At 45.8% G+C, this 15,761-nt stretch overlaps 1 protein-coding gene across 4 annotated transcripts in view; it reads right to left on the reverse strand.

Annotated features, from left to right (window-relative positions):
* The window catches only part of spag1b (sperm associated antigen 1b), a 38,804-nt gene that overhangs the window by 19,051 nt on the left and 3,992 nt on the right, over positions 1-15,761 (reverse strand). For all 4 annotated transcript variants that reach the window (XM_053639353.1, XM_053639266.1, XM_053639187.1 and 1 more), the window contains exon 12: positions 15,645-15,744. In XM_053639353.1, the coding sequence (XP_053495328.1) occupies positions 15,645-15,744 (100 nt within the window). The remainder of the gene's footprint in view (positions 1-15,644; positions 15,745-15,761) is intronic.

The raw sequence follows: 15,761 nt of genomic DNA on the forward strand, positions 1-15,761 counted from the left end.
AGTATAGGGAGCAGTGTATAGAGTATAGGGAGTAGGGTATAGGGTGTACAGTATAGGGAGTAGGGTATGGGGTATGGTATAGAGTATAGGGAGTAGAGTACAGAGTATAGAGAGTAGGGTACAGGGTGTAGAGTGTAGAGAGTAGGGTATCGGGTATAGAGTATAGGGAGCAGTGTATAGAGTATAGGGAGTAGGGTATAGGGTGTAGGGTATAGAGCATAGGGAGTAGGTTATAGGGAGTAGGGTATAGGGTGTAAAGTATAGGGAGTAGGGTATAGAGTATAGGGAGTAGGGTATAGGGTGTACAGTATAGGGAGTAGGGTATAGGGTGTAGAGTATAGGGAGTAGGGTATAGAGTATAGGGAGTAGGGTACAGGGTGTAGAGTGTAGGGAGTAGGGTATCGGGTAAAGAGTATAGGGAGCAGTGTATAGAGTATAGGGAGTAGGGTATAGGGTATACAGTATAGGGAGTAGGGTATAGGATGTAGAGTATAGGGAGTAGTGTATAGAATATAAGGAGTAGGGTATAGGGTGTAGAGTATAGGGAGTAGGGAATAGAGTATAGGGAGTAGGGTATAGGGTGTAGAGTATAGGGAGTAGGGTATGGGGTAGGGTATAGAGTATAGGGAGTAGGGTACAGGGTGTAGAGTATAGGGAGCAGGGTATAGGTGGTAGGGTATAGAGTATAGGGAGTAGGGTATAGAGTATAGGGAGTAGGGTATCGGGTGTAGAGTATAGCGAGTAGGTTATAGGGTGTAGAGTATAGGGAGTAGGGTATAGAGCATAGGGAGTAGGTTATAGGGAGAAGGGTATAGGGTGTAGAGTAGGGCATAGGGTGTAGAGTATAGGGAGTAGGGTATAGGGTGTATAGTAGGGTATAGGGTGTAGAGTATAGGGAGTAGGGTATAGCGTGTACAGTATAGGGAGTACGGTATAGGGTGTAGACTATAGGGAGTAGGGTATAGAGTATAGGGAGTAGGGTATAGGGGGTAGGGTATAGAGTATAGGGAGTAGGGGACAGGGTGTAGAGTGTACGGAGTAGGGTATCGGGTAAAGAGTATAGGGAGCAGTGTATAGAGTATAGGGAGTAGGGTTTAGGGTGTACAGTATAGGGAGTAGGGTATGGGGTAGGGTATAGAGTATAGGGAGTAGGGTACAGGGTGTAGAGAGTAGGGAGTAGGGTATCGGGTATAGAGTATAGGGAGCAGTGTATAGAGTATAGGGAGTAGGGTATAGGGTGTAGGGTATAGAGCATAGGGAGTAGGTTATAGGGAGAAGAGTATAGGTGTAGAGTAGGGTATAGTGTGTAGACTATAGGGAGTAGGGTATATAGTATAGGGAGTAGGGTATAGGGTGTACAGTATAGGGAGTAGGGTATAGGGGGTAGGGTATAGAGTGTAGGGAGTAGGGTATCGGGTAAAGAGTATAGGGAGCAGTGTATAGAGTATAGGGAGTAGGGAATAGGGTGTACAGTATAGGGAGAAGTGTATGGGGAAGGGTATAGAGTATAGGGAGTAGGGTATAGGGTGTAGGGTATAGGGTGTAGAGTATAAGGAGTCGGGTATAGAGTATAGGGAGTAGGGTATAGGGTGTACAGTATAGGGAGTAGCGTATATGGTATAGAGTATAGGGAGTAGGGTAAAGGGTGTAGAGTATATGGAGTAGGGTATAGGGGGTAGGGTATAGAGTATGAGGAGTAGGGTACAGGGTGTAGAGTGTAGGGAGTAGTGTACAGAATATAGGGATTAGGGTCTAGGATGTAGAGTATAGGTTGTAGGGTATAGAGTATAGGGAGTAGGATATAGGGTGTAGAGTATAGGAAGTAGGAAATAGAGTATAGGGAGTAGGGTATAGGGTGTAGAGCATAGTTAGTAGGGTATGGGGGTAGGGTATAGAGTATAGGGAGTAGGGTACAGGGTGTAGAGTATAGGGAGTAGGGTATGGGGGTAAGGTATAGAGTATATGGAGTAGAGTATAGGGTGTAGAGAATAGGAAATAGGGAATAAAGTATAGGGAGTAGGGTATAGGGTGTAGAATATAGGGAGTAGGGTATGGTGTAGGGTATAGAGTATAGGGAGTAGGGTACAGGGTGTAGAGTATAGGGAGTAGGGTATAGGGGATAGGGTATAGACTATAGGGAGTAGGGTATAGGGTGAAGCGTTTAGGGAGTAGGGTACAGGGTGTAGAGTATAGGACGTAGGGAATAGAGTATAGGGAGTAGGGTATAGGGTGTAGAGTATAGGGAATAGGGATGGGGGTAGGGTACAGAGTATAGAGAGTAGTGCATAGGGTGTAGGGAGAAGGGTATAGAGTATGGGGAGTAGGGTATAGGGTGTACAGTATAGGGAGTAGGGATTAGGGTATAGAGTATTGGGAGTAGGGTACAGGGTGTAGAGTATATGGAGTAGGGTATAGGGGGTAGGGTATAGAGTATAGGGAGTATGGTACAGGGTGTAGAGTGTAGAGAGTAGGGTATCGGGTATAGAGTATAGGGAGCAGTGTATAGAGTATAGGGAGTAGGGTATAGGGTGTAGGGTATAGAGCATAGGGAGTAGGTTATAGGGAGTAGGGTATAGGGTGTAGAGTAGGGCATAGGGTGTAGAGTATAGGGAGTAGGGTATAGAGTATAGGGAGTAGGGTATAGGGTGTACAGTATAGGGAGTAGGGTATAGGGTGTAGAGTATAGGGAGTAGGGTATAGAGTATAGGGAGTAGGGTGTAGGAGGTGGGGTATAGAGTATAGGGAGTAGGGTACAGGCTGCAGAGTGTAGGGAGTAGGGTATCGGTTAAAGAGTATAGGGGGCAGTGTATAAAGTATAGGGAGTAGGGTTTAGGGTGTACAGTATAGGGAGTAGGGTATAGGGTGTAGAGTATAGTGAGTACTGTATTGAATATAGAGAATAGGGTATGGAGTATAGGGAGTAGGGTATATGGTGTAGGGAGTAGGGTATAGAGTATAGGGAGTAGGGTAACGGGTAAAGAGTATAGGGAGCAGTGTATAGAGTATAGGGAGTAGGGTATAGGGTGTACAGTATAGGGAGTAGGGTATGGGGTATGGTATAGAGTATAGGGAGTAGAGTACAGAGTATAGAGAGTAGGGTACAGGGTGTAGGGAGTAGGGTATAGAGTATAGGGAGTAGGGTACAGGGTGTAGAGTGTAGGGAGTAGGGTATAGGGTGTAGGGTATAGAGCATAGGGAGTACTGTATTGAATATAGAGAATAGGGTATAGAGTATAGGGAGTAGGGTATATGGTGTAGGGAGTAGGGTATAGAGTATAGGGAGTAGGGTAACGGGTAAAGAGTATAGGGAGCAGTGTATAGAGTATAGGGAGTAGGGTATAGGGTGTACAGTATAGGGAGTAGGGTATGGGGTATGGTATAGAGTATAGGGAGTAGAGTACAGAGTATAGAGAGTAGGGTACAGGGTGTAGGGAGTAGGGTATAGAGTATAGGGAGTAGGGTACAGGGTGTAGAGTGTAGGGAGTAGGGTATAGGGTGTAGGGTATAGAGCATAGGGAGTAGGTTATAGCGAGTAGGGTATAGGGTGTAGAGTATAGGGAGTAGGGTATAGAGTATAGGGAGTAGGGTATAGGGTGTAGAGTATAGGGAGTAGGGTATAGAGTATAGGGAGTAGGGTACAGGGTGTAGAGTGTAGGGAGTAGGGTATCGGGTAAAGAGTATAGGGAGCAGTGTATAGAGTATAGGGAGTAGGGTATAGGGTGTACAGTATAGGGAGTAGGGTATAGGATGTAGAGTATAGGGAGTAGTGTATAGAATATAAGGAGTAGGGTATAGGGTGTAGAGTATAGGGAGTAGGAAATAGAGTATAGGGAGTAGGGTATACGGTGTAGAGTATAGGGAGTAGGGTATGGGGTAGGGTATAGAGTATAGGGAGTAGGGTACAGGGTGTAGAGTATCGGGAGTAGGGTATAGGTGGTAGGGTATAGAGTATAGGGAGTAGGGTATAGAGTATAGGGAGTAGGGTATCGGGTGTAGAGTATAGCGAGTAGGGTATAGGGTGTAGAGTATAGGGAGTAGGGTATAGAGCATAGGGAGTAGGTTATAGGGAGTAGGGTATAGGGTGTATAGTAGGGTATAGGGTGTAGAGTATAGGGAGTAGGGTATAGGGTGTACAGTATAGGGAGTAGGGTATAGGGTGTAGACTATAGGGAGTAGGATATAGAGTATAGGGAGTAGGGTATAGGGGGTAGGGTATAGAGTATAGGGAGTAGGGGACAGGGTGTAGAGTGTACGGAGTAGGGTATCGGCTAAAGAGTATAGGGAGCAGTGTATAGAGTATAGGGAGCAGGGTTTAGGGTGTACAGTATAGGGAGTAGGGTATGGGGTAGGGTATAGAGTATAGGGAGTAGGGTACAGCGTGTAGAGAGTAGGGAGTAGGGTATCGGGTATAGAGTATAGGGAGCAGTGTATAGAGTATAGGGAGTAGGGTATAGGGTGTAGGGTACAGAGCATAGGGAGTAGGTTATAGGGAGTAGAGTATAGGGTGTAGAGTAGGGTATAGGGTGTAGAGTATAGGGAGTAGGGTACAGGGTGTACAGTATAGGGAGTAGGGTATAGGGTGTAGAGTATAGGGAGTAGTGTATAGAATATAGGGAGTAGGATATAGGGTGTAGAGTATAGGGAGTAGGGTATAGGGTGTAGAGTATACGAAGTAGGGAATAGAGTATAGGGAGTAGGGTATAGCGTATAGGGAGTAGGGTATAGGGGGTAGGGTATAGAGTATAGGGAGTAGGGTACAGGGTGTAGAGTGTAGGGAGTAGGGTATCGGGTAAAGAGTATAGGGAGCAGTGTATAGAGTATAGGGAGTAGGGTATAGGGTGTACAGTACAGGGAGTAGGGTATGGGGTAGGGTATAGAGTATAGGGAGTAGGGTACAGGGTGTAGAGTATATGGAGTAGGGTATAGGGGGTAGGGTATAGAGTATAAGGAGTACGGTACAGGGTGTAGAGTGTAGGGAGTAGGGTATCGGGTATAGAGTATAGGGAGCAGTGTATAGAATATAGGGAGTAGGATATAGGGTGTAGAGTATAGGGAGTAGGGTATAGGGTGTAGACTATACGAAGTAGGGAATAGAGTATAGGGAGTAGGGTATAGGGTGTAGAGCATAGGGAGTAGGGTACAGGGTGTACAGTATAGGGAGTAGGGTATAGGATGTAGAGTATACGAAGTAGGGAATAGAGTATAGAGAGTAGGGTATAGGGTGTAGAGTATAGGGAGTAGGGTATGGGGTAGGGTATAGAGTATAGGGAGTAGGGTACAGGGTGTAGAGTATAGGGAGTAGGGTATAGGGAGTAGGGTATAGAGTATAGGGAGTGGGGTATCGGGTGTAGAGTATAGGGAGTAGGGTATAGGGTGTAGAATATAGGGAGTAGGGTATAGAGCATAGGGAGTAGGTTATAGGGAGAAGGGTATAGGGTGTATAGTAGGGTATAGGGTGTAGAGTATAGGGAGTAGGGTATAGGGTGTAGAGTATAGGGAGTAGGGTATAGGGTGTAGAGTATAGGGAGTAGGGTATAGAGTATAGGGAGTAGGGTATAGGGTGTACAATATAGGGAGTAGGGTATAGCATATAGGGAGTAGGGTATAGAGTATAGGGAGTAGGGTACAGGGTGTAGAGTGTAGGGAGTAGGGTAACGGGTAAAGAGTATAGGGAGCAGTGTATAGAGTATAGGGAGTAGGGTATAGGGTGTAGAGTATAGGGAGTAGGGTATGGGGGTAGGGTACAGAGTATAGGGAGTAGGGTACAGGGTGTAGAGTATAGGGAGTAGGGTATAGGGTGTACAGTATAGGGAGTAGGGTATAGGGTGTAGAGTATAGGGAGTAGGGTGTACAGTATAGGGAGTAGGGTATAGGGTGTAGAGTATAGGGAGTAGGGTATAGCATATAGGGAGTAGGGTATAGAGTATAGGGAGTAGGGTACAGGGTGTAGAGTGTAGGGAGTAGGGTAACGGGTAAAGAGTATAGGGAGCAGTGTATAGAGTATAGGGAGTAGGGTATAGGGTGTAGAGTATTGGGAGTAGGGTATAGAGCATAGGGAGTAGGTTATAGGGAGTAGGGTATAGGGTGTAGAGTATTGGGAGTAGGGTATAGAGCATAGGGAGTAGGTTATAGGGAGAAGGGTATAGGGTGTATAGTAGGGTATAGGGTGTAGAGTATAGGGAGTAGGGTATAGGCTGTACAGTATAATGAGTACGGTACAGGGTGTAGAGTGTAGGGAGTAGGGTATCAGGTATAGAGTATAGGGAGCAGTGTATAGAGTATAGGGAGTAGGGTATAGGGTGTAGAGTATTGGGAGTAGGGTATAGAGCATAGGGAGTAGGTTATAGGGAGTAGGGTATAGGGTGTAGAGTATTGGGAGTAGGGTATAGAGCATAGGGAGTAGGTTATAGGGAGAAGGGTATAGGGTGTATAGTAGGGTATAGGGTGTAGAGTATAGGGAGTAGGGTATAGGGTGTAGAGTATAGGGAGTAGGGTATAGGGTGTAGAGTATAGGGAGTAGGGTATAGTGTGTAGAGTATAGGGAGTAGGGTATAGAGCATAGGGAGTAGGTTATAGGCAGAAGGGTATAGGGTGTATAGTAGGGTATAGGGTGTAGAGTATAGGGAGTAGGGTATAGAGTATAGGGAGTAGGGTATAGGGTGTAGAGTGTAGGGAGTAGGGTAACGGGTAAAGAGTATAGGGAGCAGTGGATAGAGTATAGGGAGTAGGGTATAGGGTGTAGAGTATAGGGTGTAGAGTATAGGAAGTAGGGAATAGAGTATAGGGAGTAGGGTATAGGGTGTAGAGCATAGTTAGTAGGGTATGGGGGTAGGGTATAGAGCATAGGGAGTAGGTTATAGGGAGAAGGGTATACGTGTAGAGTAGGGTATAGGGTGTAGACTATAGGGAGTAGGGTATAGAGTATAGGGAGTAGGGTATAGGGTGTACAGTATAGGGAGTAGGGTATAGGGGGTAGGGTATAGAGTGTAGGGAGTAGGGTATCGGGTAAAGAGTATAGGGAGCAGTGTATAGAGTATAGGGAGTAGGGAATAGGGTGTACAGTATAGGGAGAAGGGTATGGGGAAGGGTATAGAGTATAGGGAGTAGGGTATAGGGTGTAGGGTATAGGGTGTAGAGTATAAGGAGTCGGGTATAGAGTATAGGGAGTAGGGTATAGGGTGTACAGTATAGGGAGTAGCGTATATGGTATAGAGTATAGGGAGTAGGGTATAGGGTGTAGAGTATAGGGAGTAGGGTATAGCATATAGGGAGTAGGGTATAGAGTATAGGGTATAGGGGGTAAGGTATAGAGTATATGGAGTAGAGTATAGGGTGTAGAGAATAGGAAATAGGGAATAAAGTATAGGGAGTAGGGTATAGGGTGTAGAGTATAGGGAGTAGGGTATGGGGTAGGGTATAGAGTATAGGGAGTAGGGTACAGGGTGTAGAGTATAGGGAGTAGGGTAGAGGGGATAGGGTATAGAGTATAGGGAGTAGGGTATAGGGTGAAGCGTTTAGGGAGTAGGGTACAGGGTGTAGAGTATAGGACGTAGGGAATAGAGTATAGGGAGTAGGGTATAGGGTGTAGAGTATAGGGAGTAGGGTATAGAGTATAGGGAGTAGGGTATAGAGCATAGGGAGTAGGTTATAGGGAGGAGGGTATAGGGTGTATAGTATTGTATAGGGTGTAGAGTATAGGGAGTAGGGTATAGAGTATAGGGAGCAGGGTATAGGGTGTACAGTATAGGGAGTAGGGTATAGGGTGTAGAGTATAGGGAGTAGTGTATAGAATATAGGGAGTAGGGTATAGGGTGTAGAGTATAGGAAGCAGGGAATAGAGTATAGGGAGTAGGGTATAGGGTGTAGAGTGTAGGGAGCAGGGTATAGGGTATAGAGTAAAGGGAGCAGTGTATAGAGTATAGGTAGTAGGATATATGGTGTAGGGTATACAGCATAGGGAATAGGTTATAGAGAGTAGGGTATAGGGTGTAGATTAGGATATAGGGTGTAGAGTATAGGGAGTAGGGTATAGAGTATAGGGAGTAGGGTTCAGGGTGTACAGTATAGGGAGTAGGGTATAGGGTGTAGAGTATAGGGAGTAGGGTATAGGGGGTAGTGTATAGAGTATAGGGAGTAGGGTACAGGGTATAGAGTATAGGGAGGAGGGTACAGGGTGTAGAGTACATTGAGTAGAGTATAAGGGTAGGGTATAGAGTATAATGAGTACGGTACAGGGTGTAGAGTGTAGGGAGTAGGGTATCAGGTATAGAGTATAGGGAGCAGTGTATAAAGTAAAGGGAGTAGAGTGTAGGGAGGAGGGTACAGGGTGTAGAGTACATTGAGTAGAGTATAAGGGTAGGGTATAGAGTATAATGAGTACGGTACAGGGTGTAGAGTGTAGGGAGTAGGGTATCGGGTAAAGAGTATAGGGAGCAGTGTATAGAGTATAGGGAGTAGGGTATAGGGTGTACAGTATAGGGAGTAGGGTATGGAGTAGGGTATAGAGTATAGAGAGTAGGGCATAGGGTGTAGGGAGTAGGGTATAGAGTATAGGGAGTAGGGTATAGGGTGTACAGTATAGGGAGTAGAGTATAGAATATAGGGAGTAGTGTATAGGGTGTAGAGTATAGGGAGTAGGGTATAGGGTGTAGAGTATACGAAGTAGGGAATAGAGTATAGGGAGTAGGGTATAGGGTGTAGAGTATAGGGAGTAGGGTATGGGGGTAGGGTATAGAGCATAGGGAGTAGGGTACAGGGTGTACAGTATAGGGAGTAGGGTATAGGATGTAGAGTATAGGGAGTAGTGTATAGAATATAGGGAGTAGGGTATAGGGTGTAGAGTATAGGGAGTAGGGTATAGGGTGTAGAGTATACGAAGTAGGGAATAGAGTATAGGGAGTAGGGTATAGGGTGTAGAGTATAGGGAGTAGGGTATGGGGTAGGGTATAGAGTATAGGGAGTAGGGTACAGGGTGTAGAGTATAGGGAGTAGGGTATAGGGAGTAGGGTATAGAGTATAGGGAGTAGGGTATCGGGTGTAGAGTATAGGGAGTAGGGTACAGGGTGTAGAGTATAGGGAGTAGGGTATAGGGAGTAGGGTATAGAGTATAGGGAGTAGGGTATCGGGTGTAGAGTATAGGGAGTAGGGTATAGGGTGTAGAATATAGGGAGTAGGGTATAGAGCATAGGCAGTAGGTTATAGGGAGAAGGGTATAGGGTGTATAGTAGGGTATAGGGTGTAGAGTATAGGGAGTAGGGTATAGGGTGTATAGTAGGGTATAGGGTGTAGAGTATAGGGAGTAGGGTATAGGGTGTAGAGTATAGGGAGTAGGGTATAGGGTGTAGAGTATAGGGAGTAGGGTATAGGGTGTAGAGTATAGGGAGTAGGTTATAGGCAGAAGGGTATAGGGTGTATAGTAGGGTATAGGGTGTAGAGTATAGGGAGTAGGGTATAGAGTATAGGGAGCAGGATATAGGGTGTACAATATAGGGAGTAGGGTATAGAGTGTAGAGTATAGGGAGTAGGGTATAGCGTATAGGGAGTAGGGTATAGGGGTAGGGTATAGAGTATAGGGAGTAGGGTACAGGGTGTAGAGTGTAGGGAGTAGGGTTACGGGTAAAGAGTATAGGGAGCAGTGTATAGAGTATAGGGAGTAGGGTATAGGGTGTAGAGTATAGGGAGTAGGGTATGGGGGTAGGGTATAGAGTATAGGGAGTAGGGTACAGGGTGTAGAGTATAGGGAGTAGGGTATAGGGTGTAGAGTATAGGGAGTAGGGTATAGAGCATAGGGAGTAGGTTATAGGGAGAAGGGTATAGGGTGTAGAGTAGGGTATAGGGTGTAGACTATAGGGAGTAGGGTATAGGGTGTAGAGTATAGGGAGTAGGGTGTACAGTATAGGGAGTAGGGTATAGGGTGTAGAGTATAGGGAGTAGGGTATAGAGCATAGGGAGTAGGTTATAGGGAGAAGGGTATAGGGTGTATAGTAGGGTATAGGGTGTAGAGTATAGGGAGTAGGGTATAGGGTGTAGAGTATAGGGAGTAGGGTATAGGGTGTAGAGTACAGGGAGTAGGGTATAGAGCATAGGGAGTAGGTTATAGGCAGAAGGGTATAGGGTGTATAGTAGGGTATAGGGTGTAGAGTATAGGGAGTAGGGTATAGAGTATAGTATACTGTACACCCTATACCCTACTCCCTATACTCTATACACTGCTCCCTATACTCTTTACCCTATACCCTACTCCCTATACTCTACACCCTATACCCTACTCCCTATACTGTACACCCTACTCCCTATACTCTACACCCTATACCCTACTCCCTATACTGTAGGTTATAGGGTGTACAGTATAGGGAGTAGGGTATAGGGTGTAGAGTATAGGGAGTAGGGTATAGCATATAGGGAGTAGGGTATAGAGTATAGGGAGTAGGGTACAGGGTGTAGAGTGTAGGGAGTAGGGTAACGGGTTAAGAGTATAGGGAGCAGTGTATAGAGTATAGGGAGTAGGGTATAGGGTGTAGAGTATAGGGAGTAGGGTATGGGGTAGGGTACAGAGTATAGGGAGTAGGGTACAGGGTATAGAGCATAGGGAGTAGGTTATAGGGAGAAGGGTATAGGTGTAGAGTAGGGTATAGGGTGTAGACTATAGGGAGTAGGGTACAGAGTATAGAGAGTAGGGCATAGGGTGTAGGGTATCGGGTATAGAGTATAGGAAGCAGTGTATAGAGTATAGGGAGTAGGGTATAGGGTGTAGGGTATACGGTGTAGAGTATAGGAAGTAGGGTATAGAGTATAGGGAGTAGGGTATAGGGTGTACAGTACAGGGAGTAGGGTATAGGGTATAGAGTATAGGGAGTAGGGTACAGGGTGTAGAGTATATGGAGTAGGGTATAGGGGGTAGGGTATAGAGTATAGGGAGTATGGTATAGGGTGTAGAGTAGGGTATAGGGTGTAGAGTATAGGGAGTAGGGTATAGAGTATAGGGAGTAGGGTACAGGGTGTACAGTATAGGGAGTAGGGTATAGGGTGTACAGTATAGGGAGTAGGGTATAGAGTATAGTGAGTAGGGTATAGGGAGTAGGGTATGGGGTAGGGTATAGAGTATAGGGAGTAGCGTACAGGGTGTAGAGTGTAGGGAGTAGGGTATCGGGTATAGAGTAAAGGGAGCAGTGTATAGAGTATAGGGAGTAGGGTATAGGGTGTACAGTATAGGGAGTAGGGTATAGGGTGTAGAGTATAGCGAGTAGTGTATTGAATATAGGGAGTAGGGTATAGAGTATAGGGAGTAGGGTACAGGTTGTAGAGTGTAGGGAGTAGGGTATCGGGTATAGAGTATAGGAAGCAGTGTATAGAGTATAGGGAGTAGGGTATAGGGTGTAGGGTATAGAGCATAGGGAGTAGGTTATAGGGAGTAGGGTATCTGGTGTAGAGTATAGGGAGTAGGGTATAGAGTATAGGGAGTAGTGTATAGGGTGTACAGTACAGGGAGTAGGGTATAGGGTATAGAGTATAGGGAGTAGGGTGCAGGGTGTAGAGTATAGGGAGTAGGGTACAGGGTGTAGAGTATAGGGAGTAGGGTATAGGGAGTAGGGTATAGAGTATAGGGAGTAGGGTATCGGGTGTAGAGTATAGGGAGTAGGGTATAGGGTGTAGAATATAGGGAGTAGGGTATAGAGCATAGGCAGTAGGTTATAGGGAGAAGGGTATAGGGTGTATAGTAGGGTATAGGGTGTAGAGTATAGGGAGTAGGGTATAGGGTGTATAGTAGGGTATAGGGTGTAGAGTATAGGGAGTAGGGTATAGGGTGTAGAGTATAGGGAGTAGGGTATAGGGTGTAGAGTATAGGGAGTAGGGTATAGGGTGTAGAGTATAGGGAGTAGGTTATAGGCAGAAGGGTATAGGGTGTATAGTAGGGTATAGGGTGTAGAGTATAGGGAGTAGGGTATAGAGTATAGGGAGTAGGATATAGGGTGTACAATATAGGGAGTAGGGTATAGAGTGTAGAGTATAGGGAGTAGGGTATAGCGTATAGGGAGTAGGGTATAGGGGTAGGGTATAGAGTATAGGGAGTAGGGTACAGGGTGTAGAGTGTAGGGAGTAGGGTTACGGGTAAAGAGTATAGGGAGCAGTGTATAGAGTATAGGGAGTAGGGTATAGGGTGTAGAGTATAGGGAGTAGGGTATGGGGGTAGGGTATAGAGTATAGGGAGTAGGGTACAGGGTGTAGAGTATAGGGAGTAGGGTATAGGGTGTAGAGTATAGGGAGTAGGGTATAGAGCATAGGGAGTAGGTTATAGGGAGAAGGGTATAGGGTGTAGAGTAGGGTATAGGGTGTAGACTATAGGGAGTAGGGTATAGAGTATAGGGAGTAGGGTATAGGGTGTACAGTATAGGGAGTAGGGTATAGGGTGTACAGTATAGGGAGTAGGGTATAGGGTGTAGAGTATAGGGAGTAGGGTGTACAGTATAGGGAGTAGGGTATGGGGTATACAGTATAGGGAGTAGGGTATAGGGTGTAGAGTATAGGGAGTAGGGTGTACAGTATAGGGAGTAGGGTATAGGGTGTAGAGTATAGGGAGTAGGGTATAGAGCATAGGGAGTAGGTTATAGGGAGAAGGGTATAGGGTGTATAGTAGGGTATAGGGTGTAGAGTATAGGGAGTAGGGTATAGGGTGTAGAGTATAGGGAGTAGGGTATAGGGTGTAGAGTATAGGGAGTAGGGTATAGGGTGTAGAGTATAGGGAGTAGGGTATAGAGCATAGGGAGTAGGTTATAGGCAGAAGGGTATAGGGTGTATAGTAGGGTATAGGGTGTAGAGTATAGGGAGTAGGGTATAGAGTATAGTATACTGTACACCCTATACCCTACTCCCTATACTCTATACACTGCTCCCTATACTCTTTACCCTATACCCTACTCCCTATACTCTACACCCTATACCCTACTCCCTATACTGTACACCCTACTCCCTATACTCTACACCCTATACCCTACTCCCTATACTGTAGGTTATAGGGTGTACAGTATAGGGAGTAGGGTATAGGGTGTAGAGTATAGGGAGTAGGGTATAGCATATAGGGAGTAGGGTATAGAGTATAGGGAGTAGGGTACAGGGTGTAGAGTGTAGGGAGTAGGGTAACGGGTTAAGAGTATAGGGAGCAGTGTATAGAGTATAGGGAGTAGGGTATAGGGTGTAGAGTATAGGGAGTAGGGTATGGGGGTAGGGTACAGAGTATAGGGAGTAGGGTACAGGGTATAGAGCATAGGGAGTAGGTTATAGGGAGAAGGGTATAGGTGTAGAGTAGGGTATAGGGTGTAGACTATAGGGAGTAGGGTACAGAGTATAGAGAGTAGGGCATAGGGTGTAGGGTATCGGGTATAGAGTATAGGAAGCAGTGTATAGAGTATAGGGAGTAGGGTATAGGGTGTAGGGTATACGGTGTAGAGTATAGGAAGTAGGGTATAGAGTATAGGGAGTAGGGTATAGGGTGTACAGTACAGGGAGTAGGGTATAGGGTATAGAGTATAGGGAGTAGGGTACAGGGTGTAGAGTATATGGAGTAGGGTATAGGGGGTAGGGTATAGAGTATAGGGAGTATGGTATAGGGTGTAGAGTAGGGTATAGGGTGTAGAGTATAGGGAGTAGGGTATAGAGTATAGGGAGTAGGGTACAGGGTGTACAGTATAGGGAGTAGGGTATAGGGTGTACAGTATAGGGAGTAGGGTATAGAGTATAGTGAGTAGGGTATAGGGAGTAGGGTATGGGGTAGGGTATAGAGTATAGGGAGTAGCGTACAGGGTGTAGAGTGTAGGGAGTAGGGTATCGGGTATAGAGTAAAGGGAGCAGTGTATAGAGTATAGGGAGTAGGGTATAGGGTGTACAGTATAGGGAGTAGGGTATAGGGTGTAGAGTATAGCGAGTAGTGTATTGAATATAGGGAGTAGGGTATAGAGTATAGGGAGTAGGGTACAGGTTGTAGAGTGTAGGGAGTAGGGTATCGGGTATAGAGTATAGGAAGCAGTGTATAGAGTATAGGGAGTAGGGTATAGGGTGTAGGGTATAGAGCATAGGGAGTAGGTTATAGGGAGTAGGGTATTTGGTGTAGAGTATAGGGAGTAGGGTATAGAGTATAGGGAGTAGGGTATAGGGTGTACAGTACAGGGAGTAGGGTATAGGGTATAGAGTATAGGGAGTAGGGTGCAGGGTGTAGAGTATATGGAGTAGGGTATAGGGGGTAGAGTATAGAGTATAGGGAGTATGGTACAGGATGTAGAGTGTAGGGAGTAGGGTATCGGGTATAGAGTATAGGGAGCAGTGTATAGAGTATAGGGAGTAGGGTATAGGGTGTACAGTATTGGGAGTAGGGTATAGGGTGTAGAGTATAGGGAGTAGTGTATAGAATATAGGGAGTAGGGTATAGGGTGTAGAGTATAGGGAGTAGGATATAGAGTATAGGGAGTAGAGTACAGAGTAAAGAAAGTAGGGTATAGGGTGTAGAGTGTACGGAGTAGGGTACAGGGTGTAAAGAGTAGGGTATAGGGTGTAGAGTGTAGGGAGTAGGTTATCGCGTATAGGGTGTACAGAATAGGGAGTAGGGTATAGAGTATAGGGAGTAGTGTATAGAATATAGGGAGTAGGGTATAGAGTATAGGGAGTAGGGTATAGAGTATAGGGAGTAGGGTATAGAGTATAGGGAGTAGGGTAGAGAGTATAGAGAGTAGGGAGTAGATTATAGAGCATAGGGAGTAGGGTATAGAGTATAGGGAGTAGGGTATAGGGTGTAGAGTATAGGGAGTAGGGTATAGGGTTTAGAGTATAGGGAGTAGGATATAGGGGGTAGGGTATAGAGTATAGGGAGTAGGGTATAGGGTGTAGAGTATAGGGAGTAGGGTATAGAGTATAGGGAGTAGGGTACAGGGAGTAGAGTGTAGGGAGTAGGGTATCGGGTATAGAGTATAGGGAGCAGTGTATGGAGTATAGGGAGTAGGGTATAGGGTGTACAGTATAGGGAGTAGGTTATAGGGTGTAGCGTATAGGGAGTAGTGTATAGAATATAGGGAGTAGGGTATAGGGTGTAGAGTATAGGGAGTAGGGTATAGAGTATAGGGAGTAGTGTATAGAGTATAGGGAGTAGGGTACAGAGTATAGGGAGTAGGGTATATGGTGTAGGGAGTAGGGTATAGAGTATAGGGAGTAGGCTACAGAGTATAGGGGATAGGGTATAGGGTGTAGAGTGTAGGGAGTAGTGTATAGATTATTGGGAGTAGGGTATAGGGTGTACAGTATAGGGAGTAGGGTATAGGGCGTAGAGTATAGGGAGTACGGTATAGGTTATAGTGTGTAGAGTGTAGGGTACAGAGTACAGGGTGTAGAGTATAGGGAGTAGGGTATAGGGTATAGCGAGTAGGTTGTAGGGTATAGGGAATAGGGTGTAGGGTGTAAGGAGTAGGGTGTAGAGTATTGCGAGTAGGGTGTAGGGAGTAGGGTATAGGGAGTAGGGTATAGGGAGTAGGGTGTAGGGTGTAAGGAGTAGGGTGTAGAGTATAGCGAGTAGGGTGTAGGGAGTAGGGTGTAGGGTGTAGGGTGTAAGGAGTAGGGTGTAGGGAGTAGGGTAGAGGGAGTAGGGTGTAGGGTGTACTGCTCACCGGCAGCAGTCTAACACACACTCAGAACACTGTCCCATCTTCAGGTAGCACGCAGCTCTGTTACAGTACAGAAAAAACATGTCCTCCTTACTGTACACACCTGCAGGAAAACACACA

The sequence above is a fragment of the Ictalurus furcatus genome, chromosome 1 (assembly GCF_023375685.1).
Source record: "Ictalurus furcatus strain D&B chromosome 1, Billie_1.0, whole genome shotgun sequence".
Taxonomy (NCBI): Eukaryota; Metazoa; Chordata; class Actinopteri; order Siluriformes; family Ictaluridae; genus Ictalurus; species Ictalurus furcatus.